Source organism: Petromyzon marinus, chromosome 54 (genome assembly GCF_048934315.1).
Source record: "Petromyzon marinus isolate PM22_M1 ecotype Great Lakes invasive population chromosome 54, UKy_Petmar_22M1.pri1.0, whole genome shotgun sequence".
Classification (NCBI taxonomy): domain Eukaryota; kingdom Metazoa; phylum Chordata; class Hyperoartia; order Petromyzontiformes; family Petromyzontidae; genus Petromyzon; species Petromyzon marinus.
The window spans coordinates 957,618-981,677 of NC_133720.1; the positions used below are offsets into that span (position 1 = coordinate 957,618).

General features: G+C 49.2%; 1 protein-coding gene across 2 annotated transcripts; it reads left to right on the top strand.

Moving 5' to 3' along the window:
* Positions 1-1,504: 1,504 nt before the first annotated feature.
* Positions 1,505-23,764, top strand: ANO10 (anoctamin 10). 2 transcript variants are annotated; one of them, XM_032974529.2, is made up of 15 exons: positions 1,512-1,632; positions 5,931-6,075; positions 7,334-7,589; positions 7,818-8,009; positions 8,515-8,649; positions 9,785-9,904; positions 10,274-10,527; positions 11,089-11,422; positions 11,963-12,018; positions 12,758-12,832; positions 13,354-13,542; positions 14,778-14,969; positions 16,056-16,193; positions 16,952-17,068; positions 17,707-23,764. In XM_032974529.2, the coding sequence occupies exons 3-15, from the start codon at positions 7,403-7,405 to the stop codon at positions 17,779-17,781; spliced, it is 2,064 nt and encodes a 687-aa protein (XP_032830420.1). In that variant the 5' UTR covers positions 1,512-1,632; positions 5,931-6,075; positions 7,334-7,402; the 3' UTR covers positions 17,782-23,764. The 2 variants fall into 2 exon arrangements, with proteins under 2 accessions (XP_032830419.1, XP_032830420.1); XM_032974528.2 differs by lacking the exon at positions 5,931-6,075 and having other exon boundaries at positions 1,505-1,632.
* Positions 23,765-24,060: the final 296 nt, after the last annotated feature.

Below are 24,060 nucleotides of genomic sequence, written 5' to 3' on the forward strand. Positions count from 1 at the left end.
CCACGAGCTCCTGCACACCAGGCGAGGTAGTGAACATCTCCTAGCCCTGTCACTGTGAGCCAGGCAAGAGAATACAACTTCCTCATTAAAAACACAGTTCAACTCATGATGTACATTTTGTATAGACCATTCCGTTTTAGAGGTAAATCCGTATGATGTGGCATCACGACAGCCGACGGTTAAACCCCCACGCGCAATGAGGTGGCATCCCTCCTCCAGTGCCGAAGTTCCAGGTGACAGAGTTAAACCCTCTTAGTTGACATAACTACCGCGGCACAATGTAAAACCTCCAGATGTCGAGCTGAAACCTACAATGTGGCACCACCACCCCAGATTAACTTCTGGATGTAGAGGGAAAACCTCTGGCGTGGCACCACCACCCCAGATTAACTTCTGGATGTAGAGGGAAACCCTCTGGTGTGGCACTTCTGGATGTAGAGGGGATAACCTCTGGCGTGGCACCACCACCCCAGATTAACGTCTGGATCTAGAGGGAAACCTCTGATGTGGCACCACCACCCCAGATTAACGTCTGGATCTAGAGGGAAACCCTCTGGTGTGGCACCACCACCCCAGATTGACGTCTGGATTTAGAGGGAAACCTCTGGTGTGGCACCACCACCTCAGATTAACTTCTGGATGGAGAGGGAAAACCTCTGGCGTGACACCACCACCCCAGTTTAACGTCTGGATTTAGAGGGAAACCTCTAGTGTGGTACCACCACCCCAGATTAACGTCTAGATTTAGAGGGAAAACCTCTGGTGTGGTACCACCACCCCAGATTAACGTCTGGATTTAGAGGGAAACCTCTGGTGTGGCACCACCACCCCAGATTAACTTCTGGATGTAGAGGGAAAACCTCTGGTTCTGGCACCACCACCCCAGATTAACTTCTGGATGTAGAGGGAAAACCTCTGATGTGGCACCATCACCCCAGATCAACGTCTGAATTTAGAGGGAAAACCTCTGGTGTGGCACCACCACCCCAGATTAACTTCTGGATGTAGAGGGAAAACCTCTGATGTGGCACCACCGCCCCAGATCAACTTCTGGATGTAGAGGGAAAACCTCTGATGTGGCACCACCGCCCCAGATTAACTTCTGGATGTAGAGGGAAACCCTCTGGCGTGGCACCACCTACCCCAAATTAACTTCTGGTTTTAGAGGGGAACCCTCTGGCTTGGCACCACCTACCCCAGATTAACTTCTGGTTTTAGAGGGAAACCCTCTGGCGTGGCACCACCTACCCCAGATTAACTTCTGGGTTTAGAGGGAAACCCTCTGGCGTGGCACCACCTACCCCAGATTAACTTCTGGTTTTAGAGGGAAACCCTCTGGCGTGGCACCACCTACCCCAGATTAACTTCTGGTTTTAGAGGGGAACCCTCTGGCATGGCACCACCTACCCCAGATTAACTTCTGGTTTTAGAGGGGAACCCTCTGGCTTGGCACCACCTACCCCAGATTAACTTCTGGTTTTAGAGGGAAACCCTCTGGCGTGGCACCACCACCCCGGCGTGAGGACTTCCGTGGGCGTTCACGGCAGGAGGCGGCCGCCTTCCACGTGAACCGATTTCGTTCCGCGACCAGCCGCCCGCACAGCGGAGCTGATCCGCGTCGCGGCGTCAAAGGTAAATACGGCGACGATGAACGTTGCCCAGAGGTTTCGAAGCGAACTCTTATTTGCATGCCTCTTTAGAAAAAAAAAGCACAGATGTATATTTTAACTTTCCCACGAGGCCTGCAAGGTTCGCCGACCCTCTGCTAGTGGCCCGGCCGGGTTTGGCGCTTCGAGTCCCGGGGCTGCGTCTGTGCCCGACGATGCTCCCACCCTCCGGGTGGGCCTCAATGATTGTGTTCGATTTTGTTGTTGCATTAGAAGTGACAAATTGTATAAAGATAGCTTCCGTCGCATGCACTCAACGTCACGGATTTAATTTGAGTCATTGATATACCGCCCATGGCAATGTTTATTCTGACAACCTTATCCGACGACCCGCTGTCAGGTACGTCGTCTTTACTGCAACCTTTAATCAACACGCGAGACTGCGGGACCAATAGTGACGAATCACCTCTCATTTGCAGGCAGGCAAATCCGGGTGGTCCCATGGACATCAAACACAGAAAAAGCAGCCGATTTGAGATTATAAGCAACAGATGGCAAATGCCAAGGAGGGCGAAAGTCATGATTGGATATCACCAGGAAGAATAATGGAATAACTAAGCTTACTAGTTGCAAGTGAATTGATAGTTGGAAGAAAGGTTAGAAATTACAGGAGGAATGAATTGTCAGAAATCACAAAAGACATGTTGAGGAATGGGAGAGATATAAAAAGACACGTGCCTTACAACATACAGTACAGTATTGAATGCGGATAACTCATCCTCGCAGGACGCCCATGAAAGCCAAGCAGCTCATTAGGCCCTTCCTGCTAAAATGTAAGAACAATATAGAAATCAATGGGAACATGAACGCATAAAAACGCATAAAAACTCAGGATGATGATCGTGCACCAATGTTAGCCCTTGGCAAGAACAATTGAACCATAATTGATTTGAAGCTTTCGTGACTGCGATCGAAACGTTGTGATTTGTTTTATTTTCTTTATTTCTAACTACGTGACTTTACCGAAAGAACCAAAGAGTTAAGCTATAGCTCATGATAACGCTACAATCTTACAATTCGTGGATGAGTTTGCATGCACATCCTGAGCAATATATCACGTCCCAGAATTTAAAACATTTTTCTGATGCAAATGGTTGGGGTTTCACACTTGAAGCAACTGCCCATTGCAGTATTAAAAAGTGTAAACTACTGGACTTGATGGTATACCTGGACATCACATTAGAAGTGGGACCAGTTCCGAGTCAGTTTAACCTATTTACGAAATTGTTTGCACACAAATGAAATATCTCAATCATGGAATAACTCAATAGTTTTGCCGTTTAAAAAAAAGTGCGAAAACCAACTTGAAGAGCAACTACAAAATGTTAAGAAAGATCAGAGGAACCAACAGAAAATGTAGAAGCCATCGACCATGTAAGCCAGAAATATAAATGGCGTGTCTACTACCATCCACCACATTTCGCAATAAGACTTCGTATTTGGCTTGTGGCTGTACCTGCAGCATTGAAATGCCCCTGCCTGCTGCACCTATTTGATTTGATGCTGTCATTTTTTTGCGAGTCGTGAGTTTGCAGGTGGCAGTTTTCTTAGTTATTTCAGCCCTCTCTGTGACTAATGCATCATCCTACAGCGTTAGATCGTGTTTAACACGTAGGCTTGCATGACCAGTATTATTCATAATAAAGGTTTTTGGGTTAGATCGCGTTATTTATAAATGTGTTACAATCCTCCACCACCCGACACGGCCAATCAGTAAAAAGTGTGTCTTGTTAACAAAACGCCAATTAGTTACTTCTTCAGCCCACCGGTGTGTTTAAAGAGTGAATCCACAACATTTACAAATTTTGAGTACGACGTTTCGCTGGTAATTACATCCAGCATCTTCGGGCGATTTGCAAATTCTGGCATTACATCCAGCATCTTCGGGCGATTTTTTTTTTACAAAAATATTGGGATGGTGTACGTTGTACTTTGTACACTATACAGGGATGTCAACACCCCTGCTCTCCACTTCTAGGTCCATCCTGACCCGGGACGGTAGACCCTGCGATTGTCCTCAGCCTAGGGGTCCAGGTGGGCCCCATTCGCTGGGAAGGGTGGCAACTGGTGCATGCGGACGAGCTACCGGTCAGTCTAGGGGTCACCCAACACCAGCAGGTGGTCGATGTACCTTCCCAGGAGGCCAATGGCACTCGCAATGGAAGAAGGGGCAAGTAATGAAGGCATTTCAGGAAAAGACCTGTACAGCTCCCTGATTACCGTCCCCTGAACACAATGTCAATGAATGTGGAATGACAGGAATATCACCACCGACCTAAACGGAATCAGCAATACAGTTGTAGATGCCGCATACAGAAACCCTTGCTTGAGGATTGGAACGAGGAATGGTGGAATCGAATGAAATGGAAGAAAAGATGAGTGTGAATAGAGAATGTAGGAGTACAGGACACAAAACTTGTGCATGTCTTCGTTCATTATTCTACAAAAGTCCTATCATGTGTTACACCACTTTACAATTACTTTTGTAATGGGTTCAACTAAGTCGCAAACGTAGACTTTGGAGGCAACGCATTTATTCAGTTCCAACACACGGAGTAACTTCCCCTTAACAGAATAACAACCTAAGGTAGTGACCACCCGTCTAACTACACTAGTCACTACACTAGTAATTTCACTAGTTACTACACTAGTTACTACACTTGCTACTACACTAGCTACTACACTAGTTAATACACTAGCAACTACACTAACTACACTAGTTACTACACTAGTTACTGCACTAGCTACTACACTAGCTACTACACTAGTTACTACACTAGTTACTACACTAGCTACTACACTAGCTACTACACTAGTAACTACACTAGCTACTACACTAGTAACTAGACTAGTAACAATGTAACTGCTACTACGGACCGGGACCAACGACTTCGGCCTGGGTCCACGTGTTGGAGACTCGTTGAACGGAGATCGTAGGCGAAGGGTTCCTTCCAGGATGAACAACAACAACCTTGGTCCCTCTCGGGACACGGCTTATATTCTCTGGCATGGCCGACTCCACCCTTGGCCACGTCCACCTTCCAGAATCCTCGGGAAGGATCTGGGTCCCAATCACGTGACCCCCCCCTAGCCCCCTCTTGGGGCCCCTGTGTCAACTTAACTGGGCACGTGTCCTCCCGGGTCAACCAGAGTGCCATGGCCTCACACAACCCTATCCTTGAGTCGGCACCCACACACCCTGTCCTGAAGGGTCGGCACTGCACTTAAGGCGTGGTGCCATTTAGCGCTATTAATCAGCGCACACTGTGCCCCTCTAGGGCTGGTACTGCACCCACAGCATGGTGACATCCAGCGATGACACTACACTTTTACTCTAGAGTATTTAAATAAAAATAAACAATTCTAAGTGATCACGACTGAACACATTTATCAACAACACGGTGGCCTTAAAAGGAAAAAATATATAAAAGTCGACATTTCAGCCAATCGCCCTTCATCATAACGCACGTGCAATGTAGAAGGGTCATTTTACTTTCGGGCTATGGCCCCTCATAGCTCACGTGCTGTAACGAAGGGTCATCGCCTGAGATGTTATCGATCCCATCATTTTCCTTTTTAAGGCAGTGCATTTGACGAACGTCTTGAGGTTTTTTTGTGACTCATTCCAGGCAATTTATACCATGCCCGTGTGTCTGCAAATGGAACGTGCACACGTCTTGAATAAAAAAAAACTTCACTTTTATTTCATCCATGGTCTCGAATACTGTTGCACAGAATAGTCTAGAAGGAGTCTGGCTCTAATGTTGTCTATTGCCCTTATCACCTGGTAGAGGCGCACAGCAGAATATTATTATCTGACGACACCTGGCGCCTTCTGGGCGATTTGGTCACGTAACGATGCTCTTTCAAATACAAGCAGTGACATCAAACTTCCACCAAACTTGTGGTGTGCGCTTACGGACATACCGAGAATCTAATCTCGCTTCATATTGAAGCGATTGTTTTACAATGTCTCGCCTGAATGGCTGTTCCAGAACCTTGTCATACTGGGAACATTATTAAGACCTTGCAGGTATTTCCCCTGAAGTTTGTCGTTTCAACCGGTATCATTTGAAAGTCACTTAATGTGTTTTACGCAACTAGCTAAAGGTCTCCCCACAAGACACCCGCTTGTGGCTTCCCACAAACCTGTGCAGACTCCACGAGATGGTGCTGGTGGCGGACGTAGTGAGCTTGGCATGGACGCTGGTGCAAGGACTTAAACGAGGCACCTGTCAAATTTACCCCCATCCTTTTTTCAAGGCCCGGTGCCTAGGGCCTTCCAGAAAGCGGGCCCCAGTGCAGTCGCAGCGCCTGCACACTGCAGCTACGCCGCTAGACGGTGCGTGTTTAACCGATCCAGCAGGGATGCTGCATGCCGAGTGAACGCGGACTGCGATTTGAACAGGTGACCTTGCGACCGGCAACTCAGAGCCATTGCCCAGTACGTTGTCATTGCCGCAGATACGGCAACACCTGATGCTCGCCAAATCATGTTGGTTAATATGTCACGAACAGTCTTCCAAAACGGAGCCGACACAGTCGAGCCTCTTGTGCTGCACTTTGCCGCATTGCTCCGAGGGTGAGGTTGTAAGCACGACACAGTACTAGTCGTACATGTTTTGTTGCTGGCCTATAAAACGACACAACGTGCCACCGCATGCTCATTTTGTTGGCAGCGTGCTTACAGAGAACCAGTTCCCTGATTATTTTTACCTTCGGGCAGTGCTGCCAGATCCATTTCATTCGGCGCTATTTCTAGTTTGCTTTTTACACGCCGCCAAGCGTAGAGACGTTCATGAGCAGCACACAGCTCTGTACTTAAACTATTGTACCCGTGTTGACGGAGCTTGCTACTTTGACAAGCCTTAATATTTCATTAAACATTTCCTACAGTAAATCTCAATGTGCATAACAGATCAGGCTTGTGGAAGATGATAATCTGTTACTTAAATGCTGTGAAAAATGTTGAGTATCACAGTAAACTGCATTTCAGTTTACACGTATGCTTTCACGACCAATATCTAGAATACAGGTTTTTTTCGGTTCACTTAAATATATGTTTATCTTAAAACGTGGGTTTTACCGTAGCCAATACCATGATTCATATTAGTTTTTGCTTTTAGTCATGCGGTAGTTTTATGCTAAAATTATTGACACTAATCAATCCATGACCCAACAGCAAGATTGCCTCATTGACAAATATATTTCATTGACAAAGATATTTCTTGGTAAATGTTCGGTGGTTGAAGGGTTATTTACAAAAACATTTAGAATAAAACTACAGCGTGGCCTAATGCAAAAAAATAATATGGATCGAGCATGTTTAAGTTGTGTATGAAGTCATAACTCCATGTCGTGTCTCTTTCACAAGTGCATTTCTCACATGGTGCTCCGTCAAGCTTATGAATAAATGGATTGTAACACATCTGTCATCCATTGTGTAATGCTATACACTTTATTATATCGCACTTTACCTAAATATAGCAAACATCACAATGTAATGGTTCGTCCAGTGTACAAATGTATGGAAAACAATATAATATAACATTAATAAATATGGACAAGCAAGTGCGTGTAAAAAGAGTTGAACAATCGCCTTAAAAGAAGCAACAGTGGCGGAACTGATTTCCTATGCGTCATCTGTACTCCCGTGCGGCGGTTAGGTTGCCGAGCTCCGACAGCGGCCGCCTGACGGGCAGGGCACGTAGGCGCGGTGCACGCGAGCCGAGAGGATGCGTCGGTTGGATCGTCTTGTGGAGGAGGAGGAGGCGGAGGAGGCCGGGGCGGTAGTGCCGGCCCCGCTGGAGGAGGAGCATCTGGGCTTCCAGCCGCTGGTCGTCATTGAGCTGTCCCGGCATCTCCAGCTGGTGACGCGCGACTGGCTGCTCTCGCGCTTACGGGACAACGACCTGGACGGCGGTGAGGCACAGCCGGTTGCGCGTTCGCCCCGGTAGCCTTTTTTTTTTTTAACTTCCGGTCATCCTAACATTAGAGCCACTGATGTGGCTGTAGAATGTTCCGTAACGACTCGCCGTTTGCCGTGCATGGACGGTGCGAAAGAAGTTCAACATACGTACATTGACGGTCCGCAACCTCCGGGTTCCGTGCAGAATGTCGGATTGCTTACGCCCCGTGCCATGCCCGTAGGTGCCTACCTGGAGGCTCAGCCACTGCGGGTGGGCGGTGGAGCGGACAGCGAGAGCCGCACCCTCTTGGTGGGAGCCACGTGGAAGCGGTTGCTGATTGGGGCGGAGGAGGCCGGCTTTGTGCGGCGCTGTCAGGATGGCTCCATGAGGGCCTTCACCTACCTCTCACGGCACACCTTCGAAGGATACTCTGGTAGACGAGCATCTCTATGTGCGCGCGTTTTTTGTTGTCACATATCGCTGTTGCCGAGCGCAAATCCAAAGGCCAGAAATGTCCAGCGGGCAGGAACGAACAGCATTTCCGAAGGTATAATTTTGGAAACATTAAACTCGTTTACTGTGGGATAATAAATTACACTCGGGTCCACACACACAGGTCACCAACCACCTGTGTGCGCGGAGAGTGCCTCATTACATCCCAGATGGGTACACCAAAGACAAAGTAGAGCCTTAACAGACTGTTGGGGCAAGTACTATTAGCGAGCACTTATGAAGGCCGAAACGGCACACCAGGGGGTGGGTGGCCAACACCACAGATGAAGCCAGAGCGCGGCTTCATCTCTGTTTTATCCGCCAATCCCTTATTAATTCAACGAATATATTTGTTAGAAACAAACCACCTGCTTGCTGTGCTGCCATCATCGCATACGATTAATGTCCCGCGGTGTATCCGTGCGTGTGTGCGCGCGGCGTTACAGATGATAACGTCGCGTTCCTGACGATGGCCGAGCAGCAGTACATCGTCAAGCACGCGCTCAATAACCTGCGCGCCAAGGAGGAGATCAGCATGCCGGGATACTCCGACATCAAGCTCTACCCGGGAAAGTCCGTGTGTAAGTCACCGGCGTATTAAGCAACTTGGGAGGGAATTCGCACAGACTCGAGCCTTATTTTAGAGAGTGCAACTCAGCTGTCTTGTGAAAAATATGCGCCAAGGCTTTATTTAGATCCTGGGCTGCACGTCTTGGGTGTGAAGCTTCCTCGTTCATGAGAAACAAGGGAGCAAAAAAAGCATGCATACGCTTGGATTACGTCACGCTCTCTACGACGTGCGTCTATCCTCTGGAAGTGTTTAGTGATGCCGTATGGAAGCCGACGGATAGCTCTCGGGGTGCAACACGTTGGTGTTTTACCGATGGGTACCTGCGATGGCAACGTCAATTTGCATATTTGAAATTGCTTCTGGTTTGTTTCATCCAAGTTTTGGCCATCCTTTGATACATTTGGCCAGTTTTCAATCAGGTGAGCCCTGAAATATTGGGTCATCCATCGTATGCCCCTATTAGGGACAGATGGATAGACAGACGGGCAGCACGAATACATACATTATTGAAATATTAGTTGTAACTTGCTCCAAAAGTTTAGAGTTCGTCAGGAGTGCCGCCGTAGCGCGTCCAAGTGGCATCACCCAGGTCACATTATTTAAGCTCATCCACAAAGTGGAATTCTTCCACCAAATATCTGCAGAGACATGCAAGCTGCAGTGGAGTTTGCATGTTTTCTTGCCAGTAACAACCTACCCATCAACCACCTACCCATCAACCACCTACCCATCAACCACCTACCCATCAACCACCTACCCATCAACCACCTACCCATCAACCACCTACCCATCAACCACCTACCCATCAACCACCTACCCATCAACCAGGACCTCAACATTGTACCTCGGCACCAACTCAAAGTTCTGATCCCCCTTCTGCGCAACTTTTGAATTGGCCCGTGCTGAAACTATCGCTGCATGAAGGCTTGCTTGTCTTGGCACCACTAGCTGAATGAGCCCTAGACTGTGCACCTGAAAAATAGCATTGATGAAAAGTGTATGTGTTTAAACGCTCTGCAGAACGCGGGCAAAATGTATTGACTCCCTCTAACGTTGTTATCGATTGGCTGTCACCACCCTGTCTCCCTCCGGCCACCGCCCCCCCGATGCCACCCCCCAAATTGTGTCTTCCGCACGTGGATCAGTCCGCCGCTTGCAGTCCAAACGGCTGCTGGTGCAGATCTACCCACTGCACGACACGGAGGAGCTGAAGAAGCTGTCGGCGCTGTGGTACCAGCAGGCGAGGCCATCCTACCAGCCTTTGGGTGAGTGCCGGCTCTATGTGATGCCTACGAGCTGTCACCTGCGCCGTCGGAGCGCTTAATTACTTTATACACGTTAAAATTAGCATGTAGGTTTCCCGTAGCCTGTCCAAAACAATACGGATCATTACATACGCATTACATTATGCCTCTGATCAAATAACTCGAAATATGCTCTCAGAATGTAAGCGGAATTGGGCCTGGTTAGTGCTGGGACGGGCAGCCAGCCAGCGTGCGTGACCGGTATAGCAGAGGACGAAATTGGGCAATGTAGAAGTGGTGAGCTTCAAGGGAGGAACTGAAGGAGGTTAAGGGTTGCGGACTGCTCTCTCTGCCCTGCCTATGTCCTCGACCCTCTTTCACGATCTACAGAGGTGATCCGACGCTACTTTGGGGAGGAGATTGCGCTCTACTTTGGCTTCCTGGGCTTCTTCACTTGGGCGCTGGTGCCCATGGGACTGGTAGGCCTGCCCTACTACCTGTTTGCCTGGGAGGACTTTGACAAGTACGTGGTGTTCGCGGGACTGAACCTGGCGTGGGCCACCGTGGTGCTGGAGATGTGGAAGAGGCACAGCGCGGAGCTCGCCTTCTGCTGGGGCACGCTGCTCATGAGACACGACTTTGAGGTGCGACCAGGCCAGCCTCTCGCCTCCCCCCACACCCCATCAGCCTCTTTGGCCATTCACATCTGTGCCTTTCACAGATACACATAGGGACCCGGACCCTTCGACTCCCATTAGACTCACGCAGAGACCTACACGATGGACTCGTTATCTCTATAGAAACTAAATGCGCCCACTGTTTATTCTGTACGGTGTCCTGAGATGTGGTCACATTAATGCACGATGTAAATCTCAATTGTATTGGAAATGCGAGCCACATTGCTGTATGTTCTTATACATTGCCATCTCTTACCCTATGCTTGTGAACGGAAACACCTGTGCCCCTCCCTCCCTCCCTCCCTCCCTCCCTCCCTCCCTCCCTCCCTCCCTCCCTCCCTCCCTCCCTCCCTCCCTCCCTCCCTCCCTCCCTCCCTCCCTCCCTCCCTCCCTCCCTCCCTCCCTCCCTCCCTCCCTCCCTCCCTCCCTCCCTCCCTCCTTCCCTCCCTCCCTCCCCTCCCTCCCCTCCCTCCCTCCCTCCCCTCCCTCCCCTCCCTCCCAACCTCCCTCCCCTCCCCACGATGGTAGGAGCCGCGTCCGGGGTTCCACGGGGAGCTGGGCACGAACCCGGTGACGGGCCGCAGGGAGCCCACGTACCCGAGCTGGCGCCGCTCGCTGCGCGTGTACGCCGTGTCGGTGCCCTTCGTGTGCGCTTGCCTCTACCTCTCCTACCTCGTCATGGACGTCTACTTCTGGATGGAGGCCTGGGTGCTGGCGTGGCGGCACAGCGGCGACGGCGACGCGGACGAGGGGGGGCCGCTGGCCGTGCTGGCGCTCTACGTGCCCAGCGTCATCTACGCCGTTGTCATCGAGGTCATGAACCGCGCCTACCGGTACCTGGCGGAGCTGCTCACCGAGTGGGGTCAGTGGCTGAGGGGGCGGCACCGGCCGTTACGTGTAATAAACCGCCGTCCGTCTTGTCGGCATCGCCACCGTTGTCATCGTCTTCATCGACAGATGGGAGCTATCCACTGCTGGATGAAAAGCCGTCGCGTGCTGTCGCCGAATGTCCCGGTCCCTTATCTTGGAATAATCCGACTCTGCAGTCTTAAGATTTTTGAGAGGACATTGGGAGTAGTGCTGCGATGTTATCGGGAGTAGTTCTGTGAGGTTATTTGGTGAGAGCCATTGTCTGGCACAAGGTGTGGCAGTGCTCGCCGCAACGAGTTCTAAATGGAGACGCGTCCCTTCTCGTGACGTGATGCCGATAACAGAATTGGAATATGATTGAGAAGAGAAACAACGCATTCTGAATTTGTTTATATAATGTATTGTTGATCGATAATAAACAGTCGTGTGTAATCATTTACACGATTGCCCGACAATGATGTGACGATGCGCTGTGCCACTGGTTTAGCATGGGAGTGGTTTGTATTGGTTTTGTGTTTTTTGTTTGACTCAGAAAATCATCGTCTGGAGTCCACGCATCAGAACCACCTCATCCTTAAAGTGTTGGTTGTGAGTATCATTCCTTACACGGTGCCTTTGAGTAAAAAAAAACACGCACGCTTCCTGCCAAGAACACATATCTAAACACAACGCCGGCGTCAGTATCAGGGCGTAGTGTCTGTATGATGGGATCACTGCGTCTCTTTTGGCGGCCAGAAATGTGCCATAAATTCCAGATTCATGTGGCAGGTCACAGTCTCTCCATGGGACACCCATGATAACAAAACATATATTTAGCAAGCTGATGTTGTGGGCAATGGCCCTACATCAAAATAAAACTATTTCTTGATGCTGCGTTGGCAGTGGTACTCGAGCACAAATAAATAAACTCAACAAATTGGCCTTGAAAAGAGAGAATATATTAAGAGGCGACATGTCAGGGATGGCCGTTCCTTCATAGCCCAAAGAGAGGCCGGTAGAGGAAAAAAACTTTTCCATTTGGATCACTCTACTTCCCTGGCCTCTCCATGTGGAAAGTACACTGTGGTTCCCTTCAGAAGGACTTGTCCTGTCAATCGAATGTGGAATTTCCAACGCTCGCTTAGTGCCACCGATTGGAGTTGATGAACCACCGAATGTTTAATTATCCCACAAGCGTGGCCCGAGCCCCCCACCCCACACCCCGCTTTGAATTCCTGGAACTAAGTTTAACGCCACTGATCCTCAAGAAAAGTGGCCTCATTTCTCTCACGTTGACGATCGCCAAGGCCTCAACGCGCTCAATGGGTTTCACTCTTCCCCTTGGCAGTTCAACTTCACCAACTGCTTCGCGTCTCTCTTCTACATCGCCTTCTACATGCAAGACATGAAGCTCCTAAGACAGGTTTGAATTTCATGCTCACAATATATAGTGTGCACCTTTTTTAGAACACCTATAACTATCAGTACAAAGTCGAAGTTACACATCTGTAACGCGCCGCGCGGACACAGAGGTGCGAGTGAAACGAAAACGCGTTAAGCGAGCAATATCTGTATATGCATTACCGAGCAATAAGTAAATACAAACAATGCACATTTGAATCACATTCGCGTGATAAAATCAGCCTGTGGTCAGCCGTCCCATGACGGGACAAAGAACTGAGATGAGGGTACTCCACCGCGCAGGATATCGTTCCGCGCGTACACCCAGAACACTCGCACCGCGCAGCTCAGGAAAGTAGTTCGTCATCGACAGCTTAGAAAAGTGTCCCTAGATGGAAGAACCGCGTTGTAGCGAAAACACGGTACGTGAACACCACGGGTGAAGCGAAGACTTACCGTGTTAGCCCTGTAACGAGGTTTTGTAAAAGTGTGTAAAGATCTTTCAACTCTGCTGCCCCCCCCCAACCCCCTTCCCCTACACAGAGCCTCGCAGCCCTACTCATCACATCGCAGATCCTGAACCAGTTGGTGGAGTCCATACTGCCCTACTGGCTGCGCAAGCGCCGGAACCAGCAGATGGGATGGTCGAGCTCGGAGAAGGCGCCGTCCGATCACAAGGACTCTCCCCTGCGCCAGCAGATCCGCATCGAGGGGGAGATGGACACGTACCTGGTACGACGCCGTAGCTCCGACTACGCTCCCTGTCGCGTTGCTACCTCCACGATGCGATACGATGTGGACTTTCTAGACGTGACGGTTATCGCGTTGTCTGTGATTGGGCTTCCGAATTGTTTCGGTTTTGTGCGTTGCTGTACCTCCAGGAGGGATGAAGATTGCTGACGGATGCAGGTCACTCAGTGTGAACCTGACACGCATCTATACAATACAAGAAAAGACAGTTATTTAGCAAATCGACTAACTGAGCAAATTATGATAGCTAATAATCATGCATTTTTCTTACTGTGGAAAGCATTTTAACAAAGCATTAATTTGATGGATAATGGCTGTTTAATTTACCGATTAATTAATTGTTTCGTTGCTTATTCAATATTGTGTCAGGAAATAAAATAACGAAGAAAATTAAAATGAGCCCCAGTAATCACAAAATAACGATATTTAGCAAAGAAAAGGCGATACAGTCACCGTTGGTCTTGTACGATGTACCGTTCTATCGGGACGTCGTGGCAAACCTACCCATAGCGATCACGTCAACGACAAACAGCCAGACCTCCACCACCACCATCATCACGTGTGCAGCTCCACGGCCACAGCTCACAGAAACAATCGCTCTTGAGGGACGAACGCTGCTGGCGCGCCACAAAGCAGTTGTGGCCGGACGTGCGCTACTTCTGTTCACCAGGGCAGCCGCCTTGGTGCTACGGGGTCCGCACGCCGGGCATGCAATGCGGCGATCGCCGGCTCGATTTGATCTCCTGCCACGGCGCTTAAAAACAACGGTGCAAGATTCTTAATTCTCCCCACCACCCCTCGCCGCCGCTGCGCCTCTGTGCCTCTGTTCACCCAGCGGTGTAGATGATGACGCCACGGTTCGTCGATCGGCGGGTCACGTGCGGTGTGGTGAAGTGCGGGAACCCACCGTCAGCAAGACACCTGGCCAGCACGTGAAAGTACAACTCTAGACGGGGGATCTAGAGCTCCGGCTAATGGAGGGCCTTCTGCTAGCAGTGGCACGAGCACACAATTGCAGGCCCTGCGCCCTTACCTTTGTGATCAAGTTCGAACCCCGCAACGTCTTCAAACTGGCAGCCTTCCCGATTGGGACTCGAACGCTGTAACCACAGCGCCCCCTGGTGGAATAACAGAATTCTCGCGCGACCGCAACGGCAGCTATTGGCGTCCGTAACGCGTCTCCCCTCCCGCGCCCACCTGCGTCCCGCCCCCCGCAGGGCACGTTCGACGACTACCTGGAGCTTTTCCTGCAGTTTGGCTACGTGAGCCTCTTCTCGTGCGCGTACCCACTCGCCGCCGTGCTCGCCGTGCTGAACAACATCACGGAGGTGCGCTCCGACGCGCTCAAGCTGTGCTGCGTGCTCAAGCGGCCCTTCTCCCTGCCCGCCGCCAACATCGGGGTCTGGCAGGTACGTGCGTGCGTGCGCGTGCGTGCGTGTGTTTGGTGCATCGGCCAGTCATCTCAGTCAATCCATGGCACCTGGGTCTGTCCCGTGACTACCTGCCAGCGGGCATTCAACACTTTGCGTGGCCTTAACGTTTACATAGCCTGGCACAAGCGCCGTGGTGATGTTAACGCCAGTTTGTAGCGAATGGCAGTTGTTGTTGTGGGTATGTGTGTGCGTGCGTATGTTTGTGTGCGTACGTACGTGCATGCGTACATACGTGCGTTGGTAGGCCCTCCCCTAGGTCTACTCGCCCTTAAATGAGTACCTGCTGTGGTGTGTGAACGTCAGCACTGGGTAGAAAACTAATTTATTTGAACTGCTTTTTCGGTTTAGTTTGTTGTCCTTGCCCCGCACATCCGATTAACACGGTTGGCTACGTACGGTGCGAAAGCAGTTCAACATACATACATACAGTCCCTAGAGCAAGGTGGCCAGGAGTGGTTCTGGCCACACTACCACCACCACCACCACCCACGCTTGCCCGTGTTCCGTGTCGGCCATGGTAGTTGCTCGCTGAACAGTGCCCGCCCCAGCAGTCTGTGAAACAGTCACACGGGGGGCTCTCTATTGCTTTGGTCTGACATACAATAACGTGCACGCTTCTCTTGCAAAAAAATTACCACGTTTCATAGCATTGGCTTCAAGCTGTGTTTGAAATCATCTTGTCTGTTAATTTAAGAAAACCCACAGCCGCCACACCCAGCTCCCAGTGAGTTGCACGTGTTCCACAGCTTGTAGGCGTGGCTTATTGAGAACGCGATGTCGAGTCGCAGTGGAGTGGCGACGTGTGCTGTGGCCGGGGGCGTGTGGGGACCGAGACGAGAGATCTTCTGGGTGAGGATCAAAGCCTTAGAACATCGATGGACCATGTTGCTTGGGGGTTGAGGAGGAACGTGTAGGGAATCGACACCGTTTCATCGAGGCCAGCCACCACTTTCGTCAGGCTATGGACTTTTCCATTCCAACTTAGACAGTCGCCCTGCCGACGCCGCCGCCTCCTCCTCCTCCCCACCCAACGGTGCGTTTCCTGCCCCGCCGCTCCCCCAGCTGGCCTTCGAGGTGATGGGGCTGATGGCGGTGATGACGAACTGCGCGCTCATCGCCATGTCCGAGCAGGTGCGAACATTTTTCGACCAGGACGGCAGCGTCACGCTCAACTACGTACTCGTCATCGTCGCCGCCGAGGTGAGACGCCCGTCGAATTCCAAGAATCCCTCCCTCCCTCCCCCTGGACCCCAGCATCCCCACCCTGTGATCTGTAATGCGGTTATCCGGAGACCATCTGTGGGCCGATTGTCTGGATTTCTGGTTAACTGTGCTCATTTGCGCCTTTCACGAGTGCCGGTTCCGGTGATGTGGGCACAGGGACTAGGTGCCCGTATCACAAGTGAATCGATTGCTTAAAATAAAATACACACCGCACATTCGATGTCTCTTCACCCCCATTCTAGGAACGCAAGTACGAAATGTGTGCTTTTTTTTTCATAGACTAATTTACTTGTTTTGCGTTATCCTTATTTAATCCGGGCTACCTCCACCCCTCAATTGCCCTGGATAATCGAGAGTTGGATGTATTTGTGCCTCTCAGCCCGTGTGAAGTCGCGTGCGTGAAGGCGACGGCATAATTATGGGTGGGCTCGCTGCTGGTCCTGGCAACCACGAGTTAAAATTCCTGAGCGTGCGAATACATTCGGAAACTTATCACAGGCCTTCCCTGGGTGGGCGAATGTATTCGTCGGGTAGTACCGGGTGCGGGTGTGCGTGCGCGAGCGTCAACACTAGGGAGATGGAGTTTGGGGCGGCCGCCGTTGTTGTCAAGGCCCCTGTTGGGGCCTCGCGAAGAAGGCTCCCGGCCGCTGCTGCGCTCTCGGGGCCCCGGCGGTGAATGGCGGTAAGCGGTGGTTGTGAGCGCGGTGGCTGGGGCTCTTGTGTTTGTTCCTCAGCACGCGCTCCTCGCATTGAAGTTCATGCTCACCTTCGTCATTCCCGACAAGCCGCGCTGGGTGCGGCAGAAGCTGGCACGCATCGATTACGAATCCCTGCAAGCGCTCAAGAAACAGGTGAGCGCTTTGTTGCCTGCTCGGGTGTTTGCATGCAGTGACTCGCTCGCACGCAGGGCTGTCGACGGGACACAATTAGTTTGGCGTAAATGGCAGGTGAATGAAATGAAAAAAAAAAAGCTAATTATCCAACCCAAGAAAGTCTTCCTGAATCTCGAGGCCCTTTATCAGAAGGGTCAAAGTTTGGTCGATTCCATTTTGATTTGTGGCATTTGGAAGGAAACCACGGATCCTGGAGAAACCCCACACACGTGAGAGGGCTGACTCTGGGCACTGCCAGCCTATGGCCGCTACACTGCCCCACGCCTACAATGCCTGGAAAGCCCAGAAATATCCCCCATTCAAGTGCTAACCGGGCTCAATCATGTTTAGCTTGTGGGATACGGTGAGATCAGGTGCATTAACTCTGCTTTGGTCATTCTGATTGATTTCTCATCCAAGAGCGTACACTGCTGTAAACTTGTAAAAACTAAAAAGTGCTCGCGCACATGTGCAAGTTTAGAGAGACTCTGTGTGACCTAAGCAGAGGGAACTTTGACTTTTAGTATAGTGCATGATTGGATATATGTTACAGAAATCTATATGATCTTGAAAGCTAATGTGTACCGTTTGTGATGTGTGCGTGTCAATGTTTGCAGAAAATTCAGGTGTTCAAGTCCTTGTCTTCAGAACAGAGCACCGGCGACTTCCTAAACAGCGCGCTGGGTGAATAAATCACAGAGCAAAGCGAGCAGCAAAGGCCAAACCTCCCGAACGATCAGACGCGGGGCGCCCTACGCTGATCTAAGACAACGGAAAAGAAAAGGTTACTTCCCACATAACCCCAAAGCTGCTTCATTTCTCATTGGATATCTTCTGGGTCGCCATAGGCTGGAGTATGAATGTGACTGCTAGTGTCTGGTCATAGTGGGATGTGGTGTGGTAGAAGTCATAGCAGGACGTGGTGTGGTAGAAGTCATAGCGGGATGTGGTGTGGTAGCAGTCATAGCGGGATGTGGTGTGGTAGCAATCATAGCGGGATGTGGTGTGGTAGAAGTCATAGCAGGATGTTGTGTGGTAGAAGTCATAGCAGGATGTGGTGTGGTAGAAGTCCTAGTGGGACATTATTTTACGGCGACCCAGACAGCCAGACAGCCAGCTGATGTTAAGCTCTGCACTTAAACTTGTCCGTTGTAAGATTATTGACATGAAACGGAAGTAACTTCTGCGATTGTTTACACCGCACATATAATTACACGCTAAATAAGATATCGGAAAAAGCCTTCCTAAATTCTAATGGAGATAAAAAAACGGTCATGCTACGTTGCTGTAACTAAATGTGCACAAAATATATTTAGTATTGATATTCAAAAAAGTAATATACTGTAATTAAAAGTGGCTGAAACGTAACCTTTTGTTTAACTGTAAAAATTCTATAAAGAGGTTTGTGTATTTGTCCCAGCGTTGTGAACGGTAACTGAGATCTCCAGAAGAGGTGCGGTAATAAGTCGTGGATTTGCGGACTCCGACCATTTGTTGCAGTGCTGTAACCTTGACACTTTATTTGCCTTTATTTTATAATTACCAAAGTGCGTAACGGTGCGCCAGGTTTATTATTCGGCTCGTGACGAGCATTTACATTGACAATCCTTCAGTGATGAAAGAGCGCGAGGAGGGAAGTCGTTTATTTAAGAGCACGTGCTCCTTCTTTCACGTACACGCACACAGTTCTGTGTCCTCAGCCCCAGCCTTTGATGATAGCCCAAAGACCCATCCCAACTTGGCATTAGCACATGACAGGACAAACGGTAAAACCCCCATAGGGTATCAACGGGAACTCTTATGAGATGTAACGGAGTGAACACACTTCGTCTCTTCCACTGGAGAACTTTCTAAAAGGACAGACGAGAGAGCCATTAAATTGGAGAAATCTTTGACGTCTTCATTCCCTGCCTCTGTAATTTTGTCTGCCGTCCGTAGGACGTTCCTGTTATAGAGAATAGAACGTTGCTTTTCAGTTCCCATCAGAATTCAACGGTTTGTTAAAAAAAAAACTCTTATAAGATGACAACCTCCCATAAAGACCAAGGTGAAAGAGGTCACGGTGCTCTTATTTACGATAATAATACGCCTGAAGAGCGCTTCAATGCTCTTGTTCAGAATAGTTCCGCTTGGAATGTGCGTCCAATGGCAAATAGAAATGGTGCCGAGTTGTAGCGAAACATTTCACAGGGACGGATCATGTGTTTGATATGTTGTGCTTCACGGTTTCATCCGAATGGTGATAGCCGCATCGCACTCTTGAGACGATGGATCCGTTTCAACTTGCACAAAGCAGTGCTTCCATCACCCTGCGTCACAAAACTATAAATAGGCGTACGATGTCTCCTTCATATAACCGTCTCTCCACATTGAACATGACGCGGCTCTCATCAGCAGGGTCAGGCTTGCTTGGTTCAAATCAAATTTGATGTCGAAACTGGTCCAGAGTTTGCTTGCCTTGAAATAGTGCTGCTGACATTGCGCACTCCGACACGGCCCTGCGGCTGAAGGTTTGTGCAGGGAACACTTTTATTGTCGTGTGGAGCGACGGCAGTGGCGGAGAGGAGTTGTTTATCCTCCAAAACAACACGAATCACTACTTTGAGTTTTTGTGTTGTAAAACGATCTGCGGTCTGAATTGTTTCTGAAATCTCATAAACTCTCGTAGAGTGACCCATCATCCACACTGGGGTGCACTGTTTTCCCACCCACCCTCTGTTACCTTTGGCGCATCTATGACAGTAAAAGCAATATATTTAGCCAGATGCAGTGCGGAGCCAAATTGTCCGATGATTACTTTATTGTGCAGTCCGCTGGTGACCGACGGAGACAATCAACTCGCCCCGCTTGAGAACCACCCCGGTGCATTCACAGGCAGCGGTTGGGCACCCGGGTTTGAACCCAGGCCCTCGGCCGTGACGGCTCCGCACTTCTGACCTCCGGGTCGCCCACGGCCCCCTTGCCCCTTGTTTATCTTTTTTAAAGTCAAGCCATTATTTATGGAAGTAGAATTATCTTCGTGCCAGTTGTTGAAAATGCTACTCGGATCAGGCTGGTAAATGGATGCGTGGATTAGCTCGTTAATTTTGTTTTGCGCGGGAGATGTAGCTTGTAGTCTGGTCTTTTGCTGTTTGAGGTCTGATAATTGCACGTTGCTTTGTAAACATTTAACAGGAAGCAATTCGGGTTGGAGGCAATGCGTTTTTTTACGTACCGTATTGTAAATGGTGTTTTTGTTATAATATTCACTTTGCTGTAACTGAAATAGCAATACGAGTCTCTTGAAAGATTGCAGTTGGAGGATTTGCAGTTAGCATTGCTCATTGCAAGTATTCAAAGAATACAATGCTCTTGGTTAGTACTCTTCATGCTGTATGTTTGTGAGCAGTTTGGTATATAAGTTGTACTCCAGCAGAAAGCTAACATACTTCAAAGAGAACAAACACCTTGATCAGAGTAAAATAAAACTCCCATCAGGTCACAATTACTGCATGTAACAAAAATGATACGTAACAAACAAAATAAGTGGTCTGCCTGTTAAAAATATTTTGGAGCAGTGCTCATCTCCGTTGGCACACCTGAGCCAGTGTTGGGCATTCCACATTCCTATGGCAGGAGGCCAGACACTGCCAATGAGGCGACCACTGCTGTTTTACCTACCCCAGGGAGATGATGAGCCGAGTCCAGCCCAGGCCGGGATTTAAGTGCACAACCTTCCGATTGCGGTTTGCGTGCTCTTAACGGCATTGCCACTCCGCCAGATATAATAAAAACAAGTGCGGTGTGGTGAGACCTGGCCCTCGAGGATTATTGCACCGTTGACACCGAGGAGCATTTTGAGAACAAGTGCCTAAAGTGAAGACCACTCGGGATGCGGAGGGTAACGAGCAATTTGGAACTGGAGTTCGTAGCAAGTAGAGAGGAACTGAATTCCCAACTTGCCAAAGTCCAAGAGGCGATGCACTGTCTAGGCGTTCATGGGGATCACGGGAACACGGCCCGGTCGGGATTGGGTTCAGTCCAGCTCATGTCAGGTCTGATGACGCAATTTTAAGTCTGATATGAACTGATGCATCGTTCTTGAACTCTGTTTTATGGCAAGTCACGTAAAATGATCTTAAGCTGGTGGTCCATGTGATGTCATGACATCACGTGATCATGGTGTCATAACAACGTCAGTAAATGTGACTCCTAATCTGTGCTTCTGGAGGGCTCTCATCGTTATCTTGTTTATCTTGCGTTCCTCTCACTAGATCGTCTCTCTTGTCCACAGCTCTCTCATATCCATCGCTTTGTGGACTGTCGTCTGACCACTGTGTGTCTCTGTGAACCATCTCTTGGTGGGCCCCTCCACAACATCTCCGTGGGCCCCTACCTGGCCCATGGGCCGCCAGGTGGCAGAACCTTGCTTCCGTCGTGTAAACACAGCTTCATGACGATTCATGATCAAAATAAGTGATGGGAATAGCACTAACAGAGGTAACAATGGCAAAGGTCCAACCAAAGAGGAGGACATGGAGCTCCAGTGGAGTCCGGCATGTGCTAGAGAGTTGTGGGTCATCTTGTATGAACGGAGGGTTGTCATTCCAGCAGCAGAATAAGCATCGCTCCTGGTTGAGTGTGCGTGTATAATGGGTGAATCCGTGGTGAGTGTTGAATTGCCAAGTTGGTTTCAACTGGTAGGGTCATTTTGATTTTACAACTACAGCTGGGTTTTTAAAGCCACAACTCTCTAACCCACCACAGTGCAGGTTCCAGTTGTTTAAAATCATCAGGTGCATTTGAGTGGATTGAGATTAGTAATTATGGAAATGCAAACAAGTGGAAAGTGATGGTGTTTTAGGAATCCCGGGCCTTAAGAACTTAAGGTTAAGAGTTTCACAGGTTAGTTTGAAACTTATAAATTGTTAAACATTCAAACAAGTGATTACATTGAGTCTCATGGAATACTTTCACCCAACAAAAGCTCGTGAATCTCTTGTTCATGGGTTGGGAGCCGGTTGCTCCAAGTGAAAACGGTACTTGGTAATGTTTTGTTCACCCGGTGAAGGGTCGGCAGGTTTGCTTCGGTACGCTGAGCGTTGTTGTTTTTGCGTGGACACGTCCTGGCTGTTTCTCCAATTCTGCGACGGTCGAGTCGAAGTGTCTCCCGGCTCAAACGAACAATGGGGGCCGGTCTGTCTGTAGCAGGACTACAGAGACTCCTCAACTTACGAACGAGTTCGGTTCCAGATGTCTGTTCGTAAGTCGATTGTTCGTAAGTAAAGGAGTCCCTGTACATTCCACACAGCCACGCGGGTCCTGCCACTTCGAAACGGCCAGCAAATGATTGACATTACTGCGTTGATATCAGCCGAACCAATCGGGTGCTGGGCAGGGGGGAGTAATATTTTCTATCTGGCAACACTGTTTTTAATTGTAGTGCAAGCACAGTGACCTGTTGTCTTTCAATTAGTTCTAAGGTCACAAGCCAATGATTACAGTCCTCGCTTGATCGATCAACTATTATTATAATCGACAACAGTGTGACCCGACCAAAGGTATCTAAAGTCATGTTCGCCCCTTCGGGATCTCTGTGACGAGCACTGTCGTCACAACTGCTTCGTAACAATCGAATGTGGCCTGTCCCGGGCAGTGTTTGAGGAGCTCCGCAGTGTGCCACAGGCAGATCCACGAACTTCAATTCCACATTTTGAACTATGCAACGGCCGAGTATGGGGCATTACTTGCACCGACACGTATACAGAGTACATTCACTGGGTTCGTGGATGGCACATTGTTGCTTTGAATGCCCTCTGTATTTGCCGTGTAATTCAGTGGGTCACGAGCCCTGTTCCACTGCTGCTTTGCTCCAGCTGTGAGATCTGGCAGGAAGAAGTGATGGTGTGGTGGCAGTGATCGTTCATCTTAATATTCGTCTTAAATGCCTTCTTGAAGAGTGACTGAATTGGGAGGTTTTTTTTCTCTTGAAGGAGGTGCCAGCTCATTGCCAGTTCAGTGTTGGTGGAACAGGTCAAATAACATTGCAGGACAAAAACGAAATTGTCACAATTTTCTCCAGATTTGGTTAAACACATTTTGCTGAATACTTTCTTTGTATGATCATCCAACACCCTATGGCCCTGTGCTTCTAACCTCAATACCCAATTCAAGTTCTAAATGTTCTTATTCTTTAACTGATGGATACCCTCTGAGTAGTTTAAAATGCCACTCCATCCGTTTTAGGGCCATTTGTCAACCGTATGCCGTAATATATTCACTGAGCTGGTGACACGTGTAGCATTTGTTTGCACGCCCCCCCCCTTTTAAAGCCTGGTTGTGTCTCACTTCAGCATGCGCTGAATGTGAATGGCCAGTTTCTCAAGGTCCCTGTGAATTAAGGGGCTGCAAGTTACTGCCATGAACACACGCAAAGTTTAAAGTGGAACGGTTCAACACAGTTTAAGCACTTGTCCGTCGTGTTCCACTTCGACAATGTTGTCGACAGAGTTCAATTCCTTACGAAAGTCGTTTGACACTTGCGTTGAGTGCTCTTGCTTTTTGCTGCAATGCACTGTTTGGTGGCCTATGGGGAAAGGTCGTTAACTGTATTATTAATAAGCTGCCTTCACTTGCATAATGCAATATTTGAAAGTTTATGGATGCAAAAAAAATAAATGTCTCCAAAAAGTGAAATGGCTTTTGTTGTGAATTTACAGGGATACATTATTGTTCATAGTTTTTTTAGGAATGGTCATATTTTTTAATCGTTTGACTCAACTATTCCGGTATTGTGCATGGGAGAAATTCAACTCAAACAACACAAATTCCACTCCTGCAACCTTGCTGCACTGCCACATACGTACAAGCACATCGCTCGGCAATGGACGAGAGTGTTGAGAATCCTCAAGTGATCTCTGGTCCACAAATTAGAGAGCACTTTCACACCCACTCTGCCACGGAGTAATTGTTTATCAGTCGACTGAAACCGA

What these genes read in the sequence shown, in the direction of transcription:
- ANO10 (XM_032974528.2), top strand. Translation starts at nt 7,403, where the DNA reads ATGCGTCGGTTGGATCGTCTTGTGGAGGAGGAGGAGGCGGAGGAGGCC. An exon ending in GGACAACGACCTGGACGGCG is followed by an intron (nt 7,590 to 7,817) that starts GTGAGGCACAGC and finishes CCATGCCCGTAG; the next exon opens with GTGCCTACCTGGAGGCTCAG. An exon ending in TGCAAGCGCTCAAGAAACAG is followed by an intron (nt 17,069 to 17,706) that starts GTGAGCGCTTTG and finishes CAATGTTTGCAG; the next exon opens with AAAATTCAGGTGTTCAAGTC.